The following is a 26,554-nucleotide window of genomic DNA, read 5'->3' as shown; positions in this document are numbered from 1 at the left end:
TTATAAACATGGCCCGTGGTTTGGGTTTTCGTTTTAATTTTTTAACCCAGTCTGGCATCTTCTGTTTTTTAGTGAGAAATTTAATCTATTAACTGATATAACTTGATTTTATTTCTTCCGTCTGATGGTATGTTTTTAATTTCCTTCCGTCGTTGTTTTTCTTTCCTCTCGTCTGTGCTGGTTTGAAGTAGTTGCTTTGCATTTCTTTTCTTTTTTTTTTTTCCCATGCCGATTTGGAACTTCTCTACTTTTCCATCTTATTAAAGGTTACATTCCTTTTCCCTTAATTCATAATCAAATGCATATTGCTCTACTACTTGAAAACAAGATAACACGAAATAACTATTCCTCCCTCCAATCTGCTCCGTTCCCTCCCTGCTTCCCCTGTTTCAGTGGGACGAGACCCTGAGGAGTATTTCCCCGTCCCCTGCTTAAGATGAGACCTCGGAACATGTTCCCTCTCCTCTTCTTCTCCTTGATTTTGTAAGGATAATTTAATGTGTTTAGCTTTGGGGTGTGGTTGGAATTTGTCGGGTAGGATGCCCCTCCTATGTTCAGAGTCCTCATTTAAGGCTTCCATCCCCCATCGTCCACCTTTCTCCATTTGGATGTAGGAGGAAGAGGAGGGCAGGTGTGCGAGCCAGCCTCTGTACTTCTCACGGTCTCCTGAGCCGTGCCTTTTCCTCCACGCTGAAGTCTGTGTTCTGGAGCATTCGTTGTTTGCTGCTCTGAGTATCTTCCATAGGTGGAATGTGTGGGTGATAAACCCTGTGAAGTCTTGTGTACCTACAGATACCTTTTGCCCTGAAAACGGATGGGCAGAGTATTTGGGGGGCCTTTGGTTCTCTCTGCTGAGTAATCTGTAGACCGCATTCGCTCTCTCTGAGCATGTAGTGTTTCAGAGGACAAGTTCAATGTCGGTCTGATTTTTTCTTTCTTACAGGTAGTATGTTCTTTATGTCTGGAAGATTATTAAGTTTTGTGTTTAAACTCCAGTGAGGGATTTTACCAGGATAACCGGTGTGTATGTTTCTTTTTGTCGTTATTCCTGTGAGCCCTTTCAGCCTTGTAGACCGAGGTCTTCTATTTGTTATTCACATACTGGCCCTGTTCCATTGGTTTCTTTCTCTCCTTTGAAACACCCTGTGTTCTCAAGCTCGGTCTCCCTGGTTCTGTCCTCCAGGTCTTTTCCCTTTTCCCTCATGAATCGTTCCTGTTTATGTTTTTGCTCTATACTTGTAGGTAGTCTTTTCATTTGGTCTCCAGGCCACTGACTCCCGTCCCAGCAGTGACTCACCTGCTGCAGTCGGGAAGACTTTGTCTGGATCTGCAGAAAGTCTTGCCTCTCTGTCCTGAATGGCTTTAGGGCGCATTTTCTGGCTGACTTGTCGTCTGTTTCCTGGAGCAGCTCTACTTCACCAGGCATGTGATCTTGTGCGGGATGCATCTTCTGAAGCATATTGTGAGTGTTCTTTGTTCTTCATCGGCCCTCTGGTTGTGGAGTCCAGAGTGGCAGTCTCCTGCCATGGAGTGGAGACGATAGGAGTAGAGCTGCCTCCTCCCTCCGAGGCAGTGGTGTTGGGGTAGGCGAGCGGCCAGTCTGCTGCTGGAATCTTTTCTCCCCGGCCTCTCTGTTCTCCTTCTGCCATAGGGGCAGGGGGAATGCAGCCCACTTACTCGGCTACTTTTTTGGGCCCCTGGGGTTCAGGTAGACCTAGGCCCGTCAGGCAAAGCCAGTTTCAAACTCCCCTTCCCCCTGGGGTGCACAGGTCTCTCTTGGCCAGATTCTGCCCTGTAGCTGCAGCTTTTGATTCTTGCCACAGTGCTCTTTGAAGCTGGTCTCCAGGTAAAAGGGAAAGATCCCCACACCTGTTTTTTAAATCAGATTTCTCATTTGTACCCCATCTGCCCATTGGCCTTGGCAATTCTGAGTCAGGATGGACAGACAGATTAGAGAAGATAATCGCTTTCCAGTTGGTACCCCCTGTCATTCCCAGTCTCAGTTGCCGTTGGGTTGCCTGAGACTGGCAACCCCCTACCCTTCCCTTCCTCTGGACAGGCTGTTGCTGTGACTGGCACCCCAAGATCCTAATGTCCCTCCAACCCCCAAAGCCCCTTCACTCTGTTGTCTGCTTGAATTCGAGAATCAGATAAAACAAACACTGGATTCCATTCCATGCTCCGAGGTCCCGCACAGTGTAGGCTGGTCACTGCCAACGTCCCCCAAGATGATTTGGGATAGTAACAAGGACAGAGTGCAACAACACCGAGTCCCATAGTGGGGAAGTTTTTTGTTCAGTTCCCCTTCCGGTCTTATCTCTGATGGCTCCTTAACACTCATTAACCTCCCTTCTAATGAAAAAAGAGAGAGCAGGTGCCATGCTCAGTCTCTATTAGGCAACAGGATATGTCGTTAGCAGGGTGGGAACTCTGACGGGAGGGGGACAGGAGGGAAAATCAGTAGCTCAGTGAGGGGCCTACTGAGTCTGCGTGCCGCTAAGGAGCTGGTGAGTAGGCGGTCCCGGGTCTGAGCCCAGGGGTTCTCCGTTGTTTGGAGATTGGATTGCTTCCTCATTGCCGCCTACTGCGTGGGACCCTTTCCCACCTGTTGGCTAAGTGCCTTTGAATTGGCTCGCTCAATAGGTTTGCTTCCCATCACACCTAGGCCACTTCTCGGCAGCCGAGGCCACGTGATTGTCATTAGTGTCCCGTGTGTCTGGCCGAGCAGCACTTAAGTGCACACGTGGACTGTGGCCAAGCTTCCAGCTGTGCGGGGCCTTCTGGTCAGCATGTAACCTGTCGGGTCCTTGGGGTGTGTGGCGACCTCCCCCAAGGCCACAAAAGAAGCGGAAGCAAGCTGGGCCTGCCATACTAGTTGGAGCACTGCTGACGCTGAATGTTCCAGATTCCCCGGGCCTGTCAGATTCCTCCTGGCTGTGGCCCATCTTTATTAGGACAACAACCAAAAAAAATCTGTCATTAGTATAGCACTCTTCTTTCCCACCGGCGTGCTGGAAATGCTTATTCTCCCAGGGATATGGGGCCCAGGCCACTCACCAGCTCTCCGAAGGGGCTGCCGTGGGCAGTAGATCGGGGGCGGGGGACTGCGGGTCACAGGAGCCGATGGCCCTGCCCACAGCCAGCAGCCAATCAGGAAGGCAGGTCTGCACATCTGATTTCTTCAGGAGAAGGGCAGTGTTTTTTTGTGAGAATTCTCCTGATCTATAAACATTTGCTCCCATAAAAAAAATAAAATAAATAAAACTGAACAGAAACCTCAGGACTGCTACAGGCCAAACAAAACACAGCGCCGCCTGACCCAGCTCCAGGCTGCAGTTTGCAGCCTCCACTCGGGGCCAGGGAGCAGGCCAGCCGCTCTGCTTCTCGAACATCCCCCATTACTGTGCAGCGGGGCCACTTCCGGGGCTGCTGGGATGGGAGTTTTGGAGGGGACCCTGCTTCAGTCCCCAGTCCTGCTGCTTACCAGCCCTGAGACCCGAACGTCCCTGAGCCCTAGTGCCCTCACCTGTAAAATGGGGACAGCTACGTGAAGTATCCCTGAGGTTTGTGATGAGGATTAAGTGGGAAAATACACATAAATGCTGGGCACAAAGTTAATGTTTAATCACTGAATAATGGTCACCATCACTGTTCAAATAACATCTGTGAAAATGCTTGGAAAAGCGCCGAGGGAGTGTTGGCTGGCGTCAGCGCTAAGGGCAGGGGCACGGCAGGCAGGTGAGAACGCCCCTCGCCACGTCTCTGCAGCGCAGGGGGATGGATGGCAGGTGGCCTCGCTCAGCTTTCTCACCTCGATTTCATTCACCAACGCAGTGGCAGCGTCGATATTCCTGAAGTCCTGGGACTCGCTGTCCGGGGACACCCTGCGCCACATCCCCGCAGCTTCCTGTGGGCTGGCGTCTGAGGCCCCCACGCACCGGTCCTGACATACCCACAGCCTCTGGGCTGCCCCTCCCCATCTCAGGACTGTGGGGGGCTGAGGAGACACGGGGCAGTGCTGTCACCTCCTTTCAGAGAGATCAGGGACTGGGGCCTGCAGTGGGGAGGATGCAGTCTGAGGGGGGACAGGGCTGCCCCTGGCATCCATGGGCCCCGGAGCCCCCTGGGTGCTTCTCACTTGGATGTGGACGTCGCTGTCAAATCACTCCTTGCCCAGAGCTCTGCTGGTGGTGCAAAGTGTAGCCGGGCTCACGCCCGGCTTCAGAGGGCCCATTACCTGAGCCTCGGAGTATGGCAATAGGCTGGGGACCGAGCCCGCAGCACATCTGCTTACGCGTTCTCCCACGGCCAGCTCCAGAGCCCGAGGGGCTTTGTGATTGGTGTGAGTCAGCAAGTCCTTGCTGGAGCTGCTGCAGGAGGGCCGCCCGGTTTCCGACAGCACCGGCAGGTCCTTGGGCAGGCCCGTTCGTGGCAGGAACGACACACCGAAATCAGATGAGTACACTGTCAGCCTCGTCAGCCTCACAGGCCCCCTTGTCAGGGAGCGTGATCTACACCGAAGAAGCGAAGGCCGCGCTCCTCGCACTCAGTCCGAGTTGAGGAGTGTTATCGGGTTGAACACCATTCTCAGGAGTCTAGTTCGTATCCAACTTGGATGCGGAAAAATTGTGTGTCTTCTCTGCCTCCTCCCACCATCTTTGCTGGTGTCTAACCAGCCCCGCGCCCAGGCCGTCCTGATCAGCAGGCAGGCTGGAGCACAAAGCGCCCTGGCTGCGGAGATGACTCAGGAGTGTCGTCCAGTAGTTAGCTCTGGTGATGGGAAGTCGGACTGTCCAGTGGTGGGGACACGTGGCAGTGTCAGGGTCGCCCAGCACAGACTTCATCCACTCACTCACCACTCGCTCCTTCAGCAACCACGTGGCTGGCGCCCCGCACAGGAATCTGAGCTGGATTCTGCCTTCGAGGGGTTTTCAGCCCCGTGACGAGCTGAGACGCAGGTAGAGGGGGAAGTGGGGCAGACTCAGTGCTGGGTGCTCAGCAGAAGGGCAGGACAGCGAGTTTACTGGGTGAGAACTGAGCTCTGACACTGGAGACATGTTTAAAGAGGGGTAAAGAGCCTCCAGCAAAGGGCCCAGGGTGGCAATAGAAACCCGGTCGTTGGCCCCCTTCTAGGGTGGCAGTGTCTCTCTCTTCCTGTCCAGTTGACCAGAAGTTTTGCTCCTCGCCAGCCCGGGCTCTGTCCTCTGAGTGCACTTGCGGCCACCAGTATTTCCTTGGCAACTGTGGTAGGAGGGCTTCCCATCGAACGGTCAGGAGCCTGGGCTCTTGGGAATGCTCAAGTCTCCTTGCCGCATGACCTTGGGGAAGCTCGTTAATTCTCTGGCACCCAGTCTCCTTTGACGTGAAGCTAGCCCGGGCGCTCACACGGCTTTTACTAAGGCTGGAGGCCGGGAGGAGAGTCCAAGCGTTGTCAGGAGGACTCAGCAGGTGCATGTCCGTGGAGGCCTTAGCATGGAGCTGGTGCCGTGGGCACCGCAGGTGCTGGTCCTCACGATTCTCCCCCAGCCCCAACCCCACGGCAGGTGTGACTGAGGGGCATGGATCAGAGGTGGCTTAGACAATAGGCAGTGTGCTTTGTCCTTTGGTCTTCACCCTGAAACCCTAATGAGGAGGACCTGACCAAGAGGCAGATTCTGAGGGTTGTGGCCTGAGAGGCCTGCCCTCGTCCAACTGCTTCTCTCCAGTGTGAACCGGCTTCGGGCTTCGCTCATTGAGAACCCCTCCGCTGCCAGCCACCAGACCAGAGCAGGTCTACCCTCCACCACGGCCACAGTGAGGGGTCCAGCACCGTGCTCCTGTTGGCCTCACTCGAGCTGCAGAGCCATGGACCGGGCCCCAATCCCTGCATGCCGACCCCGCTGGTGGCGAAAATAGGCCTGGGGGCACAGCTGGATCTGCTCCCCCAGCGGCTGGAGTGGATGCGTTTGGCCTCTCGCAGCACACACTGCCCACCCCACCATCCCTGGGGAGGCAGTCGGTGTCGAAGCCCGCAAAGTGATCTCTGTGGACTCTCTTTTTTGGGCCGCGACCATAGTGCAGTGGTTATTAATGAGGAGCTTCCAACGGCATGAAAGGCTGGGGTGGGAAACCCAGGAGGCCTTGGCGGGGCTATTTAAATCCCCCGCACGGAGGGAGCCTGGCATCTTTTCTGGGCAGCATCAGGGAGGGAGGGCGGCTGGGCCAGGTTTCACTGTGTCTCTGGGACCGTATTTCTCTCGGTCTGGCAAGACATGGCCTCACCTGGAATTCTCACTCACTCTCTTTCAAAGACCAGACAAAGGGATGATGCCAAGGGACCCAGAAGAATGCGGCTCACGTGGCACCAACTGAGAGGTCGGGGGGGGGGGCTGGCCTGGGGGCACACATGGCCTTCATTGTCTGACTTAAGTCAGAAGTTGGTGTGCAGCTGACCACTGCTGTTCGATTTGGGGGAGGCATGCGTTCCCCTGGAGAGGAATGTGGATTCAGGCTTGCTTTTGGCAGACTGTTGCACAAGAATTTCCGCCCCCCGGCAGAGGGCATGAGAAATGTGATTTCCCCAGGGAGCCCCTTGTTGGTGATCTGTACCTTCTGCCTGGCGCTCTCCTCAGCAGGGAGCTGAGAAGGGTGTGTGTGTCTGTGTGCCCCTTTGTTTCAGAGCAGACGTTCACCTGGAATAGTCCACCATCTGGGGCAGTGCTTGGGAGGCTCGCAGGCAGGTCTCAAGGCTGTCCCCTGTGTGCGTGCGTGTGTGCCAAGTGGTCTGACCCGGAGAACAGGGGTTTCTTCTCATGTCCCTTTGTCTCTGGAGGTTGGTGGTGCTGCTTTGGTGCCTTTCCCTGCCCGGTCACCTGGTAAGAAAAAGAAAAACAAGTCCTCATTTAAAAAGAACAAGCCAGGGAAAATCAAGAGTCTGTTGAAAGCCTTTCTAGGACACCTGTGTCTGCCATCTAGAAGAGAAGCAAGGGGAGTGACGTCCTTGAGGTTTCTCTGAGAGCAGCGGACAGTGCTTTGGGGTCCCTGGTCCCTGAAAAGCCTGTGAGAGAAAAAGCCCCCCAGCCTGACCCAGCCACTGTAAGCGGGGTTGGAGCGAGTGCTTTCCTGCAGGGTTGTAACCCCCAGGACCCTCAAAAGTGATGCGGGAACCAGATGCCCCCTTTCAGGTCAGCAAGGCCACGTGGCTGGTCCAGTTCCTCTGCAGTCATCAAAACCCCCACTTGCTAAAGAACAAGAACCTGCCTCCGAATGACTGAAGCACAAAAGGAAACACATTGGCTCGTGTACCTGAGCAGCCTAGTGGTATAGTAGCTTCAGGCATGGCTGGATCCAGGAGTGTGCTGCACTGACTGGCCAGGAGTGGGTCAGGGCTCACCCTTGGAACTTAGGCTATGGAACTTGGGACTTTAGAGAAAGTCCCCAAAGTGGGAGGCAGGATGGCATCCCAAAGGAAGGGAGAATAGAAGCTGGGCAAGTGAAAATAACAGATGTCCACTCCAACCCCCATGTGCCGTTCACGAAGCTCCTCGCTCACAGGCATGTTGTGCGGTGAGTCACCACTGGCCCCCACAGTGAGTGGTTAGGGAGCCGGGAGGGGCCCAGAAAGGAGCCCTCCCACGGACCGTCAGAGTCCCCACCGGGTCTGCTCAGGTGGCAGAGCCTTTGGCACTCGTGCACCCGGTGTCATAAAGGGAGGCGTTTCAGGTGGCTCGGCTGGGTGGACGCCTTGCCCGTGAGCTATCCGCCAGAGAGAGCAGCCTCCCGTGGTCCTTCCTGTCTTTCCTGCGTGCCTGAGCGCGCACGCAGGGGCTAATGAGCCCGGAACATAAATGATGCACAAACACACGCTGGGCCGGGAGACAGGAAGGGTTTCTTTCTCCCAAGGACTGAACAAGATGAGCAGAGCTCGGCAGCCTGGCTTGTGCGCTCTCCACAGAATCTAATAAAAAGCTGCACCAACTGCCCCCCAATGTATAATACTGTCCATATATTAAACATAATGTTCTAATAGGAATACTTCATTTCATTATGTCAGCAGCAGAAGAAAGGGCAATCTCGCAGCTACCCTAATCAGGCAAATGGGAAAGTGGAATGTTCCTTAGATTTAGGCAGTAAAATCGACATTGAACCAATTTGCCTCACTCACAGGCTTTTACTGTGTTTAATGAAAACTCATGCCTTTACATAAGGCGCCATAAAAGGGGCCAGGAAGCCATAAAGCTCTCTGCCATGTCTTTGCAACATAACCGATGAATTTAACAGTTGGGTTTCAAAGAACAGCTTCTGGATTTTCCCAGAAGTGAGTGCAGAATGGTCGGCGAAAGGTGGCTGCATGTCCTCGCCCTGAGAAACCCGTGAAAACCAACGTGTAAGGGCTGAAGGGGTGAACCCACACCGGCAAAGGGGGGCAGATTCTAGTTAATATCCCCGGGGAAAGAGCATGGTCCTGGGCCCTAAGGGAAGCCTCGTCAGCACCCTGAGGTGGAGACAGCACTGGCTGCCGGGGGTGAAAGGGGATAGTGGTGAGTCAGGGAAAGATAAATGTCCATTCTGGCCCACTGTGGAAAGGCTACCTGCCTTCTCAGAAAGGAGCGTATGTAGACTGTCGTTATAGTGCTGAGTGGTTGCCTGTTTGATTCAGCCATTCAACCAACTCACCGTGTGCCAGGCACTGCCTAGGGCACCGTGGTCAGTGAGCGAGGCGGCAGGGGCCCTGCCCTCATGGACTCCTTGGCGGGTGGGCAGATGGGCACAGCACAGGCAGATGGTAGATGTGCGTGTTAGGTGGTGGGACATGTTATAAAGGAAGTGAGGCAGAATAAGGACGGAATGGCGGAGGCAAGGCACTTCTCTTTGTTTAATTTTTATTGTATTGATCTTGGAGAGGGAGAGGAAGTGGGAGAGAGAAGCAGAGATTTGTTGTTTCACTTATTTATGGGTTCACTGGTTGATTTTTGCACGTGCCCTGACCAGGGATTGAACCCGAAACCTTGCCCTGTCAGGATGATGCTCTAACCAACTGAGTTCCCAGGCCGGGGCTGCAGGGGACTTCTTTCGGCCGGAGTGGCCTAAGGAGGTGACCTGTGAGCAGAGCTTGAACTTGGTGAGTTAGGCAGGTCTTTATTTCAGAATCTTTTGTCTGCCAACAGCCCCTTTGATTGTTTGTGCATGTTGTGCAAGCTGTCGGACCCAAAGACTACATTTGGTGATGATGTGGAGGTGACCGTGGAGCTGGGTTAGCCTGTGAAACAGGGTGACCGCAGAGAGTGTACACAACCCAAGTCCAGAGCCAACACCTGCCCTGTCCAAGAGGCTGGGGCAACGCACACAGGAAGCAACTGCAGCGTCCCAGAGACTTGTCCGGGCTCACGCCCGCTGGTCAGAGCAGGAGCCGGGACCAGACCCTGGGTCTCCTGAGTGAAGAAATTAGGGTGTAAGCTGCCTCAGGAAGTGGCAGTGTTTCCTAAAAACACTGGCATGGGAAGGACCAGTGCCTGGGATCTGAGGGTGGATGACAAGACCATGGGTCTACTCTTCGGGGCTGGCAGAGCTGCCTCAAAGGATATCCAGTAACCCCAAGGTGGAGCCCAGGCTGCGTCCCCTGGCGTTGACCTAGGCAGGGCTGGCCAGAGGCCCAGCTCTCTGGGGCCTTCTGCTGCCCACTTCACCTGGGGTTGTAATGCTTGTCTGTGGCTAAGCTGCATGAGAACCGGGGTCTTCTGTCCTGGCTGGTGTGGCTCATTGGATTGAGTGCCAGCCTGTGAATAGAAAGGTTGCCAGTTTGATCCCCAGTCAGGACACATGCCTGGAATGCAGGCCTGGTCTCCAGCTGGGGGCATGCAAAAAGCAACCAGTCGATGTTTCTCTCTTACATCAGTGTTTCTCTCCCTCTCTTTCTCCCTCCTTTCCTCTCTCTAAAAAAATACATCAGTAAAATCTTTATTAAAAAAAAAAAGAACCTGGGTCTTCTGCCTCCAAGACCAAGGCAGATGTCTGTCATCTGCAGCCGGGGTCCCAGGACTCAGACCAGCCTCCCCACTGCAGAGAGGAAAAGACGCAGAGCCACAGAAGGCAGCACTCGGAGCAGTGCACCCCCCCCCCCGACGGAATGGGAGCTGGCATGTGCCCCCCTGACCCCTGGCGCAGGGAGTCTTGGGAAAGGGCAGGGGCCACGTTGTTTTCCTGATAAAGGCAGCAGAGGCTCTGTGCTGAAATCACAAGTCCCGGCCTTGCCCCTGGCTCTGTCTAGTGACAAATTGGCAGCTGACATCTTTGCTTCTGGCCCTAGTTACCCCTTATTAAAAATGGCATCTTTATAACAGATTTCTGCAAGTCACCGTCAATAGGGCACATCCCCTGTTTTGTACCAGCCATTCCTCTGGGGAGCGCTTTGCCGGCCCAATACCGTTATGTTAAAGTGCCCTTCTATTCTATATTGTCCTAATATTAGAAGATCAAGTTTTAAATATGGTATTAATTACTAAAGATCTCATTTATTTTTTAGATCATTTTTCTGCTACTGCGACTTCACCCCACAGTTAAGGAGCTGGGTTTTAAATTGGCTCTTTCCTTTCTTTTTTCCAAAGAGCCAAGCGAACCCCCTGCCTCTGCCTTGTTCTGTCCCGCTGCACAGCTTCCTTCTGTCTTCACTGGGGAAAAATGGGCTCATGGTCAGGCAGCCTTCGCAGCAACTGAATCTAAAGCCGGGAAGAGCTCCCAGCCACAAGCAACCCCAATGTTCACTGACAGGGACTTGGCTGAATGACTCAGAGCCCATTCAAATGCCGGGACACTAAGCAGCCTGTGACGACCCCTGGGTGACATGGAGCCACGCAGTGTGAGGCCACTGCAGGAAAAACAACATGCGTGTGAGCTCCCAGGTAAATGGACTGAGATATACACTGGCTGGTCAGACGGTGCTGCCCTGCAGGTGGTGGGATGATGGCTGACTTCCTTTGCTTCTCTTTGCATAGCTGTGTGAGTAGGAATCTGTACGTGTTCCAAGAACAGGCCTCAGTCAGGGCTGGAGAAGTCAGGAAAGAAGAGGGGAACCTGTCATTCACTCGGGACCCACCCTTAGAGCAGAGCCCCTGGTGGAGGTCAAGATGGTTTGGAAAGGTACACAGATGAACTTTTTGTTGTTGTTCATTTTAATAGGTAACTATTTTAATGTATATTAAGGAAAAATGTAAATAGTGCATTAACCCTGTGTGATTGGGTCTCTGGCTCCCTCATTGGCCTGTCTTTAACACACAAGGTGCCGCAGGACCTTCGCACTTGATGTCCTCTCTGCCTGAAATGCTCTCCCTCACCCAAAAGTGATTATTGATATTTTGTTAAGCGCCCTCACATACTGTCTTTTTCTCTCTCCCTCCTTCTGCCTCTCTGCCTCTGGTCCCATCAGCACCACCACACACAGTCGTCACTTTATAAATGTAGCGGCACAGGACACATACTGGACTGTCACTGGTGTCTTCATTTTACACTCCTGTGCAGGCCCGGTGCTCTGCAGGTTCCACGGAGCCCCTAGTTGCTGGCATGTGGCTCACTAACTCCCTGGCATCTCACTGCTCACTGTTTGGTAATAAACGTGTCCTGCGAAGCCAGGGTGTTTCTTTTTCGGTCTGCTGGAAAGGGCTGTGGCTCCAAGGCCACATCCCCACCGCTGACCAGGTCCCTCTGATGGCAGGGAGCGTTGTCCGTGGTTACATGGGTGCAGCACTGAGCACTGGCCCTTACCTGGGCAGCCAGCGTGGGCACCTCCCGAGATGATCAGAAATGCATGACTTATGACTTCATTAAGCAGCCCCCCAAATCAGGAAATTCGGCTTTTCCACCCACTCCTCAGCCTCTGATGTCCAGCAGATAAATGAGCAGATTCTCTGCTCCAGTCTGGAGAATGCCTCACTTCCTGGCTTCGTTTGCGGCTGTGAACCAAGCTGCCTCCTCCCGGCAGGCAGGGTGCCCCCACGGCTCCCCAGGCTCCCTGCCCTGTGCACCTGGGTCACTTCCCCTCCTCAGGAGGGCAGACACAGGACACCCGATGGACTGCACTTTCTCCCCTGCCCCACTCACCAAATACAGTGATTCCAGCTAGACTGACCTGCTGTGCCCGGCACTCTTCCTTATGAGAGTTAATTCTTCTTGATCCTGACCATGACCCAGCGAGGAGCGTTAGTATTACCAGACCCATCTCCCTGGGACAGTGGAGGATGCTGAAGCACCAAGCAGTGAAGGGCACTGCCTGCTCACACAGCTGAGTCCGACTCCAGGAGCTCCCCCTTTATTGGGATCCTTAAAGAGACTGTGGTGGAGGATGGAGAGAAGATCAGGGCAGGGGAAAGGGTTCCGATAAAGGGAAGCAGAAGAGGGGCAGTTAACCCAGCCAGGAGCTGGCTTAGAAAGTCATGTGTTCCAGCCGCTGAGGGTCTATGAGTTCATGAGTCCCCAGGAGCGGGAAAAACTGTATGTGTGCAGGCACACTTGTCACAACCTCAGGGGCATCTGTGATTCAGGGGAGAATGGCTGCCTGGCCAGATGATCCTCCAAGGTCCCTTCCAGCTCCCAAGCCTGTGGTTCTGTGACCATATAAGGCCACTGTGCCTGGGGAATCTCACTGCAGCAGAGTGCAGTCCTGCCTGAGAGGGGGAAGCAGAGAGCAAAGGGAGCCCAAGCCTGAGCCTCCTGCAGGGTCCCAGCAGCAGAAGGAGCCGAGGCCAGGGCAGCCAGGGGTCTTTCCTGATTGCCTCTTCCCAGAAAGCTCAGAGCCTCTCGGGTGGGCTGGGTCCCCCTCTCCCTCCCTCCCTCCCTCTCCCCATCTCCACTTGCGATCTCCCTTGTGGCGTTGCCAGGTTCCCAGAGCCCAGCTGGCTGCTCCAGTCCAGAGTCGGACACTCAGGCCTGCCGAGTCGGCCTGGGCTGCTCCTGGCGTTGCTTCTGGTTTGGTGTCTGGGAATGTCTCTCGGAGCCCCCGAGCTCTGGGTGGGCATTCTGCTTGGCCCCCCTTTGCCACGCTGGCCCTGCAGGCGTGAAAAGCTGGTGGATTCCCACCCTGACACGCATATGCACACACACACACCTGCCTCCTTTAGTGAGCTCCTTGGGGAGGTCCCCACATGAGAGGGGACACACTCCTAGCTCACATAGTGTGTCCCACTTTCTCTGAGCACTGTCCACAGCCAGCCCTGTGCCAGGTGGTACAGAGAGCGGGGAACCAAGGTGTGATCATTGGGCCTCCAAGGCCCAACAGGCTGGTGGTAAAGACAGAACATTAATAAACAAATCTACTCAGATGTGACCTCTGACTCCCGTTGTCATCAAGGTACAAAACATATTTTAGTCTTAACTACTGGTTGTCAATGACAGGAACCAAAGCCAAGTTAACTTACACAATAATAAGGACTGTTTGGCTCACATCACTCAAAAGTGCAGGCACGGTGTCAGCTTCAGGCATGGCTGGATCCAGTAGCTGAAATGATGTCTCCAGGACTCGATTTTCCCCTCTGTCACTCAACGTGTAGGCAAAGTTCAGTTTATCCGGGGCTGCAGCAGGGTGAGATGTCACTGGCTGTAGCTGAGGTGTCCCGTGCTCCCCAACTTGTGCTCTCCCAACCCTGGCCTTGTCTCCTTCAGGACTCAGCCCTGGGTGGTTGCAAGAGACCAGACTGCCCTGAGACGTTTCCCCAACCTCCAACCAGACACTGCCTTTCATTGTCTCACACTTCTTGGGCCAACATTGTCAGAAGTGCCCTGATGCTCATTTTGTGTGCAAAATCTCTGGACTCTTGGGGAACCTGGATATAGGGACCCAGGGCAGAAGCAGCAGCCCTGCCTCTCAGCATCTGCCTGGTGGTCGCAGGCAGGGCATTGAACGCCACTGTGACACTCAACCAGCTGTGTGACCTCGGGTTGGTGGCTTAACCTCTCTGAGCCTCAGTTTCCTCATCTGTAAAAGGGAAATAGTTTCTATCTCCTAGAATTGATTTGAATATAAAAAGAGATGGTACAAGTAAAGTACTTAGCATAGAGAGTGAGCTCAGTATGGATGATTAGAATCTGCACACCTCCCAGCCTTGAGCAAGCTTCGGGAAGGGTTCAACTTAGCAGCTCCCTGATGCTTGCTTCTTGCCAAGCTTGTGGAGTCACACCCTATTCAGCCAAAGACTCAACGGGACCCCTATTCAGACTCCTCCCTCTCTCTGGTACTCTGCCCCTCAACTCCCAGCCACCCAGCCTTCCTGAACTCCGGCCTCTATCTCGTCAGCTCAGGAAGAGCACTGTGCGCCGCTTGGTCTCTCCCTGTCCACACTGCGGCCTGGTCAGCATCCCCAGGAGGACACCCGGTGTCCTCACGGGACTCGCCACACTTATCTCCCTTCTCCCCCGGGTTGCAGTGTGGCACTGCCCACCCTCCAAGGTCTGAAAATGCTGTTTCATATATCTTGTCCAGTTTTCTAGTTTGTTTACACGGGAGCTAGCGAGTCTCTTTGGGGTCCCCCTGGGGTGGCGCACTGTGATCTAGGCTGGGTGTGCCTCTCTCGGCGGACTGGTACAAAAACATGTCTCCACCTGCCAAAAACCCACGAAAAGTCAAGCGGGCCGTGCTGTCGCAGAGAGAGCCAGGATGAGGCGCACACCCGGCCCCAAGTTGAGTGTTGCGACTGAAACCACTGGTGCCCATCACCGGATAAACAGATGGGCAAGATGTGGCATATCCCGCAAACGTAGGGGAAGTGCCTGATACATGATACACTGTGGCTGAATCTGGAGAACACTGCGCTAAATGAAAGAAGCTCGTCACAAATACTACCTCTCGCGTGGTTCTGTTTATAGGGAATGCCCAGGATAGGTCAACTTATAAGAACAAAATGCAGCCCAGCAGTCTCTTACTGCTGGGTGGGGGTGGGGAACCAGTGCTCGCGGGGGCATGGTTTCTTTACAGGGGACACAAAGGTCCTAAAATCAGATTGCGGTGATTGTTGCCTGACCTTCTGAAAGCTCTAAAAACATTGGATTGCGCCCTTTTAATGGGAGGACCGGATGTGACTTGGATCTCGGCTTTTTTTTTTTTACAAATTGTTAGCAGTTTTCTCCTGTTCGTGAAGGAATGGAAGGGGCGAGGATGCGGGAACAGAGCAGTCTTGGCTGTTACGTTGAACTGATACATGTTTCCCATGGTGCTCAGCCTTGGACTGAAAAACGTGGGAGTTACACAGTTCGTTAGAGGGCGAGGAACGCAGGGTGTGGGTCTCAAAATCCATACTCGCTCTCCTTCATCACTCCAACCGCAAGAGGGTTCGTGTGAAGTTCGGGTTTTACCCCCTCTTTCTAGCCTCCTCTCCTGATGGAACCCGATCAGCAAGGAGCCTCACTGAGCGGCCACCATCTGCAGGGAGAAAGGACATTCCGAGCATGTGTGGCCCTAACCCTGACCTCAGAGGGACCAGAGAACAGGAGGGCAGGGAACACGTGGCTTCTAAGAACTGCGATGTCACCTTCGTGGCCTCGTGTCACTGTGCCGGCGCACGGGGATAAGGGTGACGTGACACTCGGATCCCAGGCACGGGTGGAAGAGCAGGCGGGACCCTCCTGCTGACTGCTCCGTAGTCAGAGGTGAAGATGGTCCACTCTGAGCGCGTCCTCTTACCTCCTGTGAAAGGAAGGAGAGTTTCCCTTCGCAGGCTTCATGCGGTGGGTCGTCGGCCACACCCTCCCAAGCGTTGCTTGCAAATACTAATGGCTAGCATCGGTGGAGTACGTAGTACGTGTCCTCCTGGTTCTAGGTGCTTTAGAGTATTATCAACACCTTATTAACTGGTGTTTCTTTCATGCAGACATAGGGAACATACAAACACTGCGTTTCTTTTTCCCACCGTTCTGGGTTTTGGGTTAATTTTCAGTAATTCGGGTAGACTTTTCCTTAGATCTCATGGCACTAATGCAGCAGCTCAGGAATGCTGCCCCCACGTGGGACCCAGCCCTCAGCCGGCTCAGCCGGGAGGCTGGCCCGGGGCTGCGCCCTCCTGGTGCTCAAGGTGCCGCAGAAGGACGGTGCGCTCATCACCTGTCATCTGTGTGCTTCTCTCCTCTAGGATTATCCATGAAGATGGCTTCTCTGGAGAAGACGTGAAACAGTACAAGCCTGTCGTCTACAGCAACACCATCCAGTCCCTGGCAGCCATCGTCCGGGCCATGGACACTCTGGGCATCGAATACGGTGACAAGGAGAGAAAGGTAGGCCGCTGAGCCCTGGGGCGCAGCCAGGAGGGACCCTGTCTCGGTGCCCTATTGTGTCGTCCTGATGATGCCGGGCAGCCTGGCGGGAACGAGGGAGAAGGTGCTGTTGATGAGACAGCAGGCTGGTCCCCCACTGAACCAGTACGTCAGCCCAAACCTGGCCAGTGCCGACAGGGGCCTCACTGACGGGCAGCCTTCCCAGCGAGGTCGCCAGCGAAGATGACAGCCACGCGATGCCAGGGCTTTGCGTGGCAGAGAAAGTTTGCAGATGAGAAAGGGTTGGTGACTGTCCTAAGTTGGGATTCTCACAGCATTGTACAGAGAAAATATTTCTTCAATCTAACAACCCTCCCCTCCTTAGGCGAGCTCTTTGTGCCCTGGTTGGGGGTGCAGCGGGGCAGCCATGAGGATTGACTCTCTCTTCCTTCTGTGCGTTTTCTGCCTCTCAGGGGTGACTCTGAGGACCCAAGGGCCCCCTTCCTGTGGGAAGTGGATGTCTTAGAACAGAGACTGTTTTTCACTTGAGTTCCCCAGCATCCGATAAGTGGTGGATGGAGAAAGTATATAAAAGCCTTTCATTTGCCAGCATCCACACTGACTGTGAAACCGAACTCTATACAGCTACACTGTCAACACTAAATTCAAGGCGGGAGCGGGAAATGGCATCAGAGGGTTCTATCCAGAAGCGGCTCTTGTCCCCCGGTGGGATTCCGGATCCCAGCATCCCTCCGCCGGTGACCCTGCAGAGCGTGGAGGGGGAGCGGGTGGGGGCCTCCAAGCGCTAGGGCCCGACGTGGAGCCTGTGGATGGAGCGCCCCAGTCTCTGATTACTGTGTGACTTGCTTGTGCCTTTTACACATGTCCTGGCTCTGCTAACAATCACCCGTCACTGTCCTCACCTTCTCTGGGTCAGATGAATCATCTGTGACAGATAGCTTCAGATGTAAAACTCAGTATTTTATGCACCAAATTCTAATTAGAATGACAGTAAAGAGTCATCCCAGCTCAGGCATTGGGCCCTCTAGGCACAGACAGATTGGCTGAGCGTGTCCAAGGCCAGCCGAGGATGTTGACACGGGGCACTGGCAGGAGGGCCTGTCCCTGCCCCTCCAGGAGAGAGTCTGTAAGCTGGCTCTGCAGAGGAAGCCCTTCTCCCCCAGGGCACTGGCTCTGGCGTGGGTCAGGGAGCCAGGGCCTGTGGAGAGAGGGGCGCTGCTGGTTCTACGGCCTTGTTTCCTGTAAGCATTGGCCGAGGACGCCCAGTGAACTGGGTGTTGTGCTGGCTGCTGGAGCCATGGAATGAGCACAGCAGGAGCGATGCCCGGAGAAAACAGACGGTCAGCAAATACCTACTCAGATCATCACAGCAGCCAAGGTGGTCATAAGGCTTCACTCATTTCAGCAGCAATGGCCACAGTGGTAAGTTACCACTTATTGAGCACCTACTAGCTGCCAGGCACTGCACTAAGCACTTTACATGCATTAACTCATTTTAACTAACTCAGGCATTCATGCCCATAGCAGGCAATGCCTGGGCTGATCTTCAGACCTGGGCCAGGCCCCAGGACCTTTGCTTTCTGTCTACCTTTTAGCCAAAGAGAGAGCATAGGGCCTGAGTCTCATTTACCCAGAACGTGGACAGTGCAAAAGGCTCGGGTGTCCACAGCGCCCCCCGCCCCCCGCGCGCGCGCACACACACACACACACACACACACACACACACACACGGCCTTTGAGAACTTCCGAGAGTGTGTACGGTCACCCTCCTGCCCACTCCCCAACCAACCCAGCCTCCCCCAAACCTCCTGCCCTGACCGTTACCCAGAAGAGTCCTTGTGACTTTGGAATGCTCTTCTTCTTTGGTTTGGAAAACAGTAATTGTTCCTGTGCGATTTTTTTCTCCATTTTATCCTGGACAGAGAGATGACTGGGAATGTAATATATTAAGGGCTTTAGGCTGCAGGGCTCCGCGGGTGTCGGGGGCCGTTCCTCCCCTGTGTGGTTTCCCAGCCCAGACGGCCCTCAACCAGGAGGTCAGGGACGGCCACAGTGGAGAGGGAGAAGGAGAGCGGAGAGCAGAGAGGGGAGAGGGGTTCTCTGTGGAGAACCCGCTGGACCCCAAGGAGCTGGAGCCCAGCTCTGCCACAGCAGATGGCATCGTGGCAGGTCCCTGACCCATCCCCAGGATGGCACAATCTTCCAGGCTGGCAAAGGCCTCCAGGCACGTGGGCACCTCCATCCGTGTCATGTCACCTGTGAGGGGCAGGGAAGGAACGCTTGTGCAAGACTCGGGCCAAAGTGAGCTGGGCAGCTGGAGAAGGTGCAGATTTGCAGTCTGGGGAGCTGGGCACAGGAACCCCCTCATATCTGTCTGTGGGGGAGGGGGACAGGTACTGTGGACTCGGTAGCCAGGGAAGGTTCCCAGAACCCCAGAAGGGATATTTGTGATAAAGCTGAATGTGAGAAATAGCCAGCAGCTGGAGAATGAGGGGACAGAGGTTCCAAGCAAACACCGAGGCCATGAACAAGGGGTGAGGTTGGCGTGCTGGAGGAGAGGAAGCTTCTGTTCAACCTGAACTGCATTCTGCGGCAGGGGAGGGGCCCCGGGGTGTGGGACACCCTCCAGCTCTTCCACCTGCAGCCGGCATGTACCGGTGCCCAGGTGCCCCGACCCGAGGGCTGGTTCTCCAACTCCTCTCTCAGGTCTGCCCACCCAGGGCCTGCAGTTGGGATGTTGGGAGAACTGCCCATGCCGAGCAGGCCCAGTTGGGTGTCCTGGTCTCTAAAGAAAAGATCTCCTTCCTTCTCTTGGCTTCCGCTGCCACAGTTCCCCCACCCATCACGGGGTGTCTGACAGAGGACAGCCCTGCACCCAGTGCCTGCTCGGGCCAGCCAGCTTTGGACTCTGCACTCAAAGAAGCATCTAGAACTTTCCTTGTTGTACCCCATTAGAACAAACTGTCCCTCACTCATCCTGGCAACTGGCCCGCCACCTGCTCCAGCCCCCAGTGGAAGGAGGACGGACTGACCTCTCCCTCGGCCTCTCTGTACTGTAGACTCACCTGAGGCCACGGGACTGTGCGGGAGCCCACGCCAGAAAGAGCCTTCATGTGGGGCAGGCAGCAGGGACCCCCCACCAGTCTGGGGCTGTCCCACTCCAGGCCCCAACCTCACCTGACCACAGACCCTTCCCCGGAGACACTGGACCCTCCCAGCCCCCCAGTCCTTGTCTCCGGCAGCACCCTCTCTAATGCCCCTCTCTTCTTCTCTTCCCACCGGGCCCCCCCACTCAGTACAGGGCAGCTCAGCGCCCCCCGCCCCCGCCTTCTAGGAAGATTCCCCTCCCTCCCCTGGACTGCAAAACTCAGCTCCATGCTTCCTCCACTGGGCATGCGTCCTTGCGCCGGTGTGAAGAGTGGTTGCCTGTGCTACCCTTTCCTTAGAGCAGCGACCCTTACACGTTAGGGTCAAAACCCACGTGAGCAGGCAACGAAAGCCACGGGCCTCCTCTCCAGAGCAGCACCTGCATTCCCACGTGAGACTCTGCGTGCAATCCAGGGGACTCTGGAACACACAGAGCCCACCGTGGGGCCAAGAATAAGAATTCCTTTATCATTTACGGCCTTCGTCTGCTCAAGGCCTGAGTCATTCATCTTTGGGTCACCTCCTCACCCCTACGGCCAGCACAGTGCCCAGCACATAGTAGGTCTTCGAAAGTAACCCCTTGAGTGGAATAACCTAATTCTTCCAGTTCTCAGGTTAAAAAAAGAGAGAGAGAGAGAGAGAGAGAGGAAAAGACTTGTAATTTCATCACTAAATGATGTTGGTTGAGTGCCTACTATGTGCAGGCTTTGGGCTAAGCCCTGTGTAAAGATTCAAAGGTATGTGAGATGGGGCCTTTAAGGAGCTGGTCATCTCAGACAGGACTCAGAGGCTGAATGAGCTCGCTCGTTCCACAGGATGGTCAGAAAGGGCTTCTTGGAGGAGGTGAGGCTGGAACTGACCTTGAAACAGGTATGGCTTGGCAGGTGTGGGCAGGGAAAGGGACCAGAAGCAGAGAAGTGGGTTGGCGGTGACTAAAGGAGATTTGGTTGACAGAGGAGGCCAGTGGCCAGAAAAGAGGCTTGGGATGAGGGCCAGGTGTGGGAAAGCTGGACGATCCCTGAGGTCCAGGTCGGGTGGGCCTTGGAAAGAAGGCCCAGGACTTTGGGCTTTAGCCTGTGAGGGTAGGCAGCCATCGAGAAATTTTGAGGGAGGGATGGCTAAAAGCGAGCTTAGGAAACTAGCATATTGGCATGCGTGGGACGGGCCAGTGCGGGGAGAGACCAAAGGTGGGTGGGGACGCAGGCTGGGAGGCCATGGTGACTGACCACGCACCAGGGTCTCAAGGGGGCTGGAGCTGAGCGCAGCTGAGTGGTGCAGTGACAGGAGAAAAAGGGACTAGGGACTGGCGACGGGGGCAGAGGGCTAAGGGTCAGGAAACTGGCACTGTGGTGGGACCAGCCTGGAGGACTGGGAACAAGGTAAAAGCCAGGAGATGGGGCCAAACACGCACATGAGCCTTCAGCCCAGCGGGTTCCCAGGTGGAGGGGTCCCCAGGTAGACAGACTCGGCTGTTCGTTTTTACGGTCCGGGGCCTGCTTTAAACCGGTACATGAATTCAATTATTAACACTAACAGGTCCCTGAGCAGTGGGTGCTACTGTCGCCCCGTTTTACAAGTGACTTGCCCAAGGCCATGCTGTACAAAATAGGTTCGAATGCAGTACAGGGGCCTACTGCTAATGAAACTGCTGTCCCCGTGGTTTGGGTCCAGAGCAGAGTCCCACCTCAGGAGGCACAGTCAGGTAAAACATTAAATCATTAAAAGAATCCATATTTTCGCGAAGTCTCTGAAAGTATGGAAAGGGACCCGAAGGACCACGCCCACTGCTTTTCCCAGGTAGCCTTTCCGCCTGCCTCGGGTCTGTCCCCCACCACCGCCTCATCTGTCCCCCTTCCCAGGTTCCCCAGAGACCCTCTCCCACCTTATCCCTCCCTCCTTTTTCACTCTACGGATAAGAGGGTCCCCTCTTCCTCCCCCTCCCTGCCTTTCTTCACCTCTTCGTCCCTCTTGCTTCCTCTCCCTCCATCTCTCCTTCGCTCCCCTCTCCTTCTTCCCTCCCTTTCTCTCCTCCTCCCTCCTTCTCTAGCTGCTTTCCTCCTTCCCTCCCTCCCACTCTCCAGCTCATCATTCTGTAAACCACCTGAGCCTTTCAAAGCTGAGTCCTTACCCCTTCCTCCTTCCCCAGCCCAGGCTACACACCTGCATCACAGAAACGCAGGTCTGGCTGAACTGTTCCAAACAGATGCTGGGAGAAAGATGGGGGACTGGACCATTACGGGGTTAGAAGGTCCACTTAGAACGTCTATGAACCATCCCATCCCACGTCAGTGGATGTTCGTGCACACACACATACATAGACACATAAGGGTGTATGTACTTGTATGTGTAGAATATATTGTTAGCTAATAGGATGGGGCGAAGAACTCATGCCTTGAACTGGTGTGAGGTACTCCTGTTTACATTTTTTTCACCTGTTTTTACATTTCAGTCGGTACATATGCGTGTTTCTCTCACTGAATTAAAAAGTCCTTGAAGGCTAAAATGTAGCTCTTACTCGTCCAGTGCAATGCCTGACCCAAGAAGTAGGGGCCTGTGTGCAGTTCTCACTCCTACCACCCGTGCCTGGCCCTGGATAAACTATCGACCTTCCTCAGCCCTCAGTGGTTCTGTCTATGTAATGGGCCCAACCCTCGCACCCTCCTCGTTCACGGGCTGTAAGAATGAAGGAGACAAGCATGTAAAGGGCTTAGGACAGTGCCTGACACCCAGAAAGTTCCCAGCGCACATCAGCTCCTGCCCTTTTCATTATTTGTTTAAAATGATTAAGACTCCTAAAACACTGGCTGATTATTCTCGCAGCAATTGAGTGAGGAATGGGTGGGGTTTTATGTGCATTTCTGCAGGTGGGATATGGAAGCAACAAGGCCCTTCATTGGCTGCCCAGGGTCGCTGACCTGAACAGGGATCAGGGTCCGCCCTGGCCGGGATTTCTGCCCCGGGGCTCCTCCGAGGGGCTTCACTGGAGCTGCCCCACCCTCTGCCCCACTTGAGTGCAGGTGACAGCTCTTTGGGGAGGTGGAATCGTATCTCACACTGAGTTCCCCAACGTCACTGCATCTCTTCCGGTAAAAGAAATCTCTGCGTTTGAGTCACACAGGGGAACTCAGAGTGCTCTCTGTTCTTCGGTCGGGAAAATGCTGTGGTGCCATGTCCGCTGTTGGTCCTGCGCTTTGTGGGGCTTCTGAAACCCATAGAAACAAGCTCACTCTCTGGCCTGTGTCTGCCCATGAAGCCACGGCGATGGTTGGCAGATCTGATGAGGGGCCAGGGGAGGTGACCAGTGAAGGCCTCCTGCTCCAGTGCCCAAACTTGAGGCCAGGAGGGGGCTTCTGCTGGGCAGCGGCGCGTACACCTGCCATGTGCCGGGGCCAGGGCTCTCCAGCTCCGCAGCCCGGGCCCAGCCCTGCCTTGTCCCCGTGCCTGCCCAGATTAATTAATATAGCTTGAAACTCCACCACTGAAGACCATCCAGTTCTGCAGCTCCGTTTTGCAGATGGGCTGAAATAGGCCCCACGTGGCCCGAATAGGACAGGGACTTACTCGGGGGAGGACGTGGCAGCTCGGCACTGGGACGTGCGGTTTTCTGAGTCACAGGTCAACTCTCTCTGCCTCACACCGGGCTGCCTCGCCCCGCCCGGCCAACGTGGGGCCTCCCTTTCCCCTGCTCAGTCGGTCAGTCATTTCACGAATACGTCTGAGCACCCGCGCCCTGGCAGCCTGTGCACAGTGAAGCAGGGTTGGATACGAAGGCAAAAGGACACAGGGCTCTGGAGCCCGGGCAGAGATCACATCCCGGCTGGAGAGCGCGGCTCCTTAACTCCCAGGGCTTCTCGCAGCTCTGCGCGTGAGTCACAGGCCTGATGCAGTGGAGGGCTAAGGTGGCGTCTGGGCCCCCCAGCCCAGACACCCTGCTCTGGGGGGGACGGGGGCAGGTGGCACCACACCCTGACAGCCCCTGTCTGCCCCTCCCACCGCCACACACATTCATCCTTCACTGGACTCAGCCTCCTCCCCCTTTATCTGCAGGCCAGCCCTCAGGGGTCTCCTATCCCTGCCAAAGACCCCTCTAAATGGGTGAGCTAGGACACTTTGGGTTGCAAGTAATAGAATGGCTTGTGGAAGAAAACTAACCTGGCCCATCGATTAAGAAGTTCAGAGGTACAGCTTCAGGTGAGGCTTGATTCAGCAGAAGTTAGGTGCCATCCCTGACTTCTCTTCATCTCCTCACTCTGTCCCACCGTGTGGTCTTCACCTTAGTCTCCACAAAGTCGCCCCCTCACCTCGAAAGGCAGTGGTGGTAGCGGTGAGTTCTTTGCTCCCTCCCGCCACACCTGACCTGGGAGCGGCCTAGGAGCAGCCAGGTGTGCCTGCGTGGTCTCTTCCCCGGGCAGCCACTCTCTCCCCCGCCCCAGCTGGATCACAAACTGGTCCGTAAAGCAGTCACTGTGACTAGGAGAATGCAGCGTTCTGATTGGCCAAGGGGCTCCTGGGATGAGAGCGAATTCCCCAGGCGGAATTACCTGTTGGTGTTGGTTTGGGTTCTGGTTCCGGGCTCAGCACACCCGGAGAGCTGCTGCTACCCCACCCCCCAGCCCAGCCCCTGACTTCAGCCCTTTCTGGGTACTCTGACCTCTACTCCCTCAACCCCCAGCCCTGGCCTCAGTTTCCTCAGCTGTAAAATAGGGATGATTGTGTACTTATGATAACCAACCAAACACATGGACGGGGAGCGCTGGCAATGCGGCATGCTCCTCCAAACACGGCATGAACACGGTGCTGCCGTGGACCTCCACGGGCCCTTCCTGGCCCAGACAGCTGGCACACATGGCCCAGCTCTCCGAGTCTGGGCCTCTCACCGCCCTCCCTCACTGGTCAGCCCGGGAGCACGGCCACCCCGTGAGCAGACGCGCACTAGGAGCGTTTGCGCTGCCAGACTCCCCTCCCGCAGTATCTCTGGTCTGAGGTCCCCAGGGCACAGTCCTGAAATAGCTCACTGCCAAATTAGGCCCAGCTTTTCCAGCTCAGTGGACGCGCCCCCTCCCCCTTCTTTCCCAGCCCTCTGTCTTCCTTTCTCCTTCCTGTCCCACTTCCCTGCCTGGTGCAGAGACCAGCTGGTCCCCCTGGTGAGAACTGGCCAAGGAGAGGAAGGCACTCTCCCAGCACCAGGAGGCTGCTGGGGACCTGGGCCCTGCTGTTTCCAGGGTCTGCATTGTGCACCTGGATGGTAAAGTACCCTGACCCCCAGATAACTCCCACCCCAACCCCCCAACCCAGAATCAAGTCCAAGAGCTCGGATCTGAGGCCAGAGCCAGGGACTCCAATGTCACAGCATGGTTGCCCAATCTGTCGGCGGGTGAGGCCACGGTGCTAACAGAGCCACGAGGCCTGGTCTGCCCTGGTTGAGGTTTATTCAGTGCTCTTCCCTGGCTCCTGGGGGCTTGCTAGCCACAGGGACAAGTGGGTAGAAAGATGGCTCCATTGTCACTGTCAAGAGCGTGTCAGGAAGCAAGCCCAGAGCACCCCCTCGGGCACCGAGTCCTGGTGGTTTCCAGGCTGGGTGGGAAGGGGAGAGTCAGGTGTGCCCTCTCAAAGGAGGCTCATTCCTATTGGGTAAAATGGGTGGGGGGCAGCAGGAGCAACCCACCAGTCCTGATCTCATCGGCCACGTGGCCCTGTGGGTGGGGAGCAAGGCCAGTATGAGGCCGGCCTTCCCTCACTGTGGCTCTGGCTCTGGCGGTTCTTCCTGGGGTCCCCGAACTCAGCATCAACGGGGATGGGACTTTCCCCCCAGAACTCTCACCTGCCAAGGAGCCCACCCTGACCCAGAGGAGCAACAGGCCGCAGCTCCAAGGCCAGCCCAGCTCCCTCTGGCTGTATGACCTCAGACAAGCCCCTTGTCCTGCAGGGTCCTACAGAGGAACCAGCTGGCTTCTAAGATCCCCCCTCCACCCACCCCCTCCATTTCAGTTCTATAAATTCCAGAAAGGTCTATCAATTCTTCTGGCAGAACTTAGTTGCTAAGTTTAGGTGATTGCCCAACACAGGGCTCATCCTTTGTATCCAAAAGAAAAGGAAATGCAAATTTCAGAGGCAGGGCCTGTGCCCACAGACTGAATGGTCTCCACGAGGGGACCGATGTCGGGACAGCCCACAGTCAGTGAGCACCTGAGGCGGCCACACTGGAGGGGCCCTCTGTGCATCCCCCCACCGCCCGCCACCCCAGGGTACATATGGGCGTGGGCCAGCCCGATGGACCACTGAGCCGTGGGGACAACGCCATGAAATCAGGCAGAAAAACACTGTCAAGTGCTGCCATTGCTGCATCTGTGTCAAGGGTAACCATGTCTCGGGGTGGCACGGGGAGATGACCGGCCGCGTGAAGCTGTCAGGTTCCGTCTGATCAACCCAGAAGGCTCCCTGGGTGGTGGGGAGAGGGAAGGTGGATTTCAGGAGCCGTTTGCTCGATGATCGTGAGGCAGCAGTGCATAGGGATCAGGCTGGGCGTGGGGTGTGATACCTTTGGGCACCGTGGCAAGCCTGGTGCACATGTTTCAGTGATCCAAGCCTGGAGCACAGAGGCAGAGGTCCCAGGGCGCCCTCGGGACACCTGGGGCTCAGAACAGCAGGAGGCACTGCCACTGAGTACCCAGCAGACCCTCGTAGTGCTCTCCCCGCCCTGGTCAAACCCCCAGACAGCTGCAGCACGCTTGCTCCCCCATTATCTTCATTCTGGACAAGAGCCAGCGTGAGCCTTTACAAATGCATACAAATGCATGTCTGATCCCCAGCTTAGGAGCCCTAGTGGGGCCCTTGGCGCAGCCCAGGTCTGTGCTCCTGCCCAGGGTCTGCTTCTGAAGCTGTAAATGCTGCAACCTCGCCACCCCAGGGCTTTGTGGGCACCGCAGACTCTGCAGGAAACACCCTCCCCCTACCCCCCACATAACTGGGCTCCACTGAGCCCCTCTGGGAAGTCTTTCCCGCCCACCCCCCAAACCAGGCTAGGCCTTTGGTCCGGACACTCTCGGAGCCCTGGGGCTCACTCTGGGGCCTTGTCGCATTCCCAAAAGTGTGTGTAGGGATGTTTGATCAGTGTCTGAAGACCACTGAGCACTCACCGGCACGGGCGAGGCTTTGCAGGCTCCAGCCCACGGCCTCC

General features: G+C 55.5%; 1 protein-coding gene across 3 annotated transcripts in view; it reads left to right on the top strand.

The window, feature by feature from the left end:
• The window catches only part of GNAO1 (G protein subunit alpha o1), a 128,326-nt gene that overhangs the window by 60,808 nt on the left and 40,964 nt on the right, over positions 1–26,554 (top strand). For all 3 annotated transcript variants that reach the window (XM_037141530.2, XM_053663257.1, XM_037141531.2), the window contains one exon: positions 16,089–16,230. In XM_037141530.2, the coding sequence (XP_036997425.1) occupies positions 16,089–16,230 (142 nt within the window). The remainder of the gene's footprint in view (positions 1–16,088; positions 16,231–26,554) is intronic.

This window comes from Artibeus jamaicensis, unplaced genomic scaffold (genome assembly GCF_021234435.1).
Source record: "Artibeus jamaicensis isolate MK-2021 breed Jamaican fruit bat unplaced genomic scaffold, CSHL_Jam_final contig_3152, whole genome shotgun sequence".
Taxonomy (NCBI): domain Eukaryota; kingdom Metazoa; phylum Chordata; class Mammalia; order Chiroptera; family Phyllostomidae; genus Artibeus; species Artibeus jamaicensis.
Note: the sequence above shows the minus strand (reverse complement) of the source record. Positions and strands in the feature narration are given on the sequence as shown.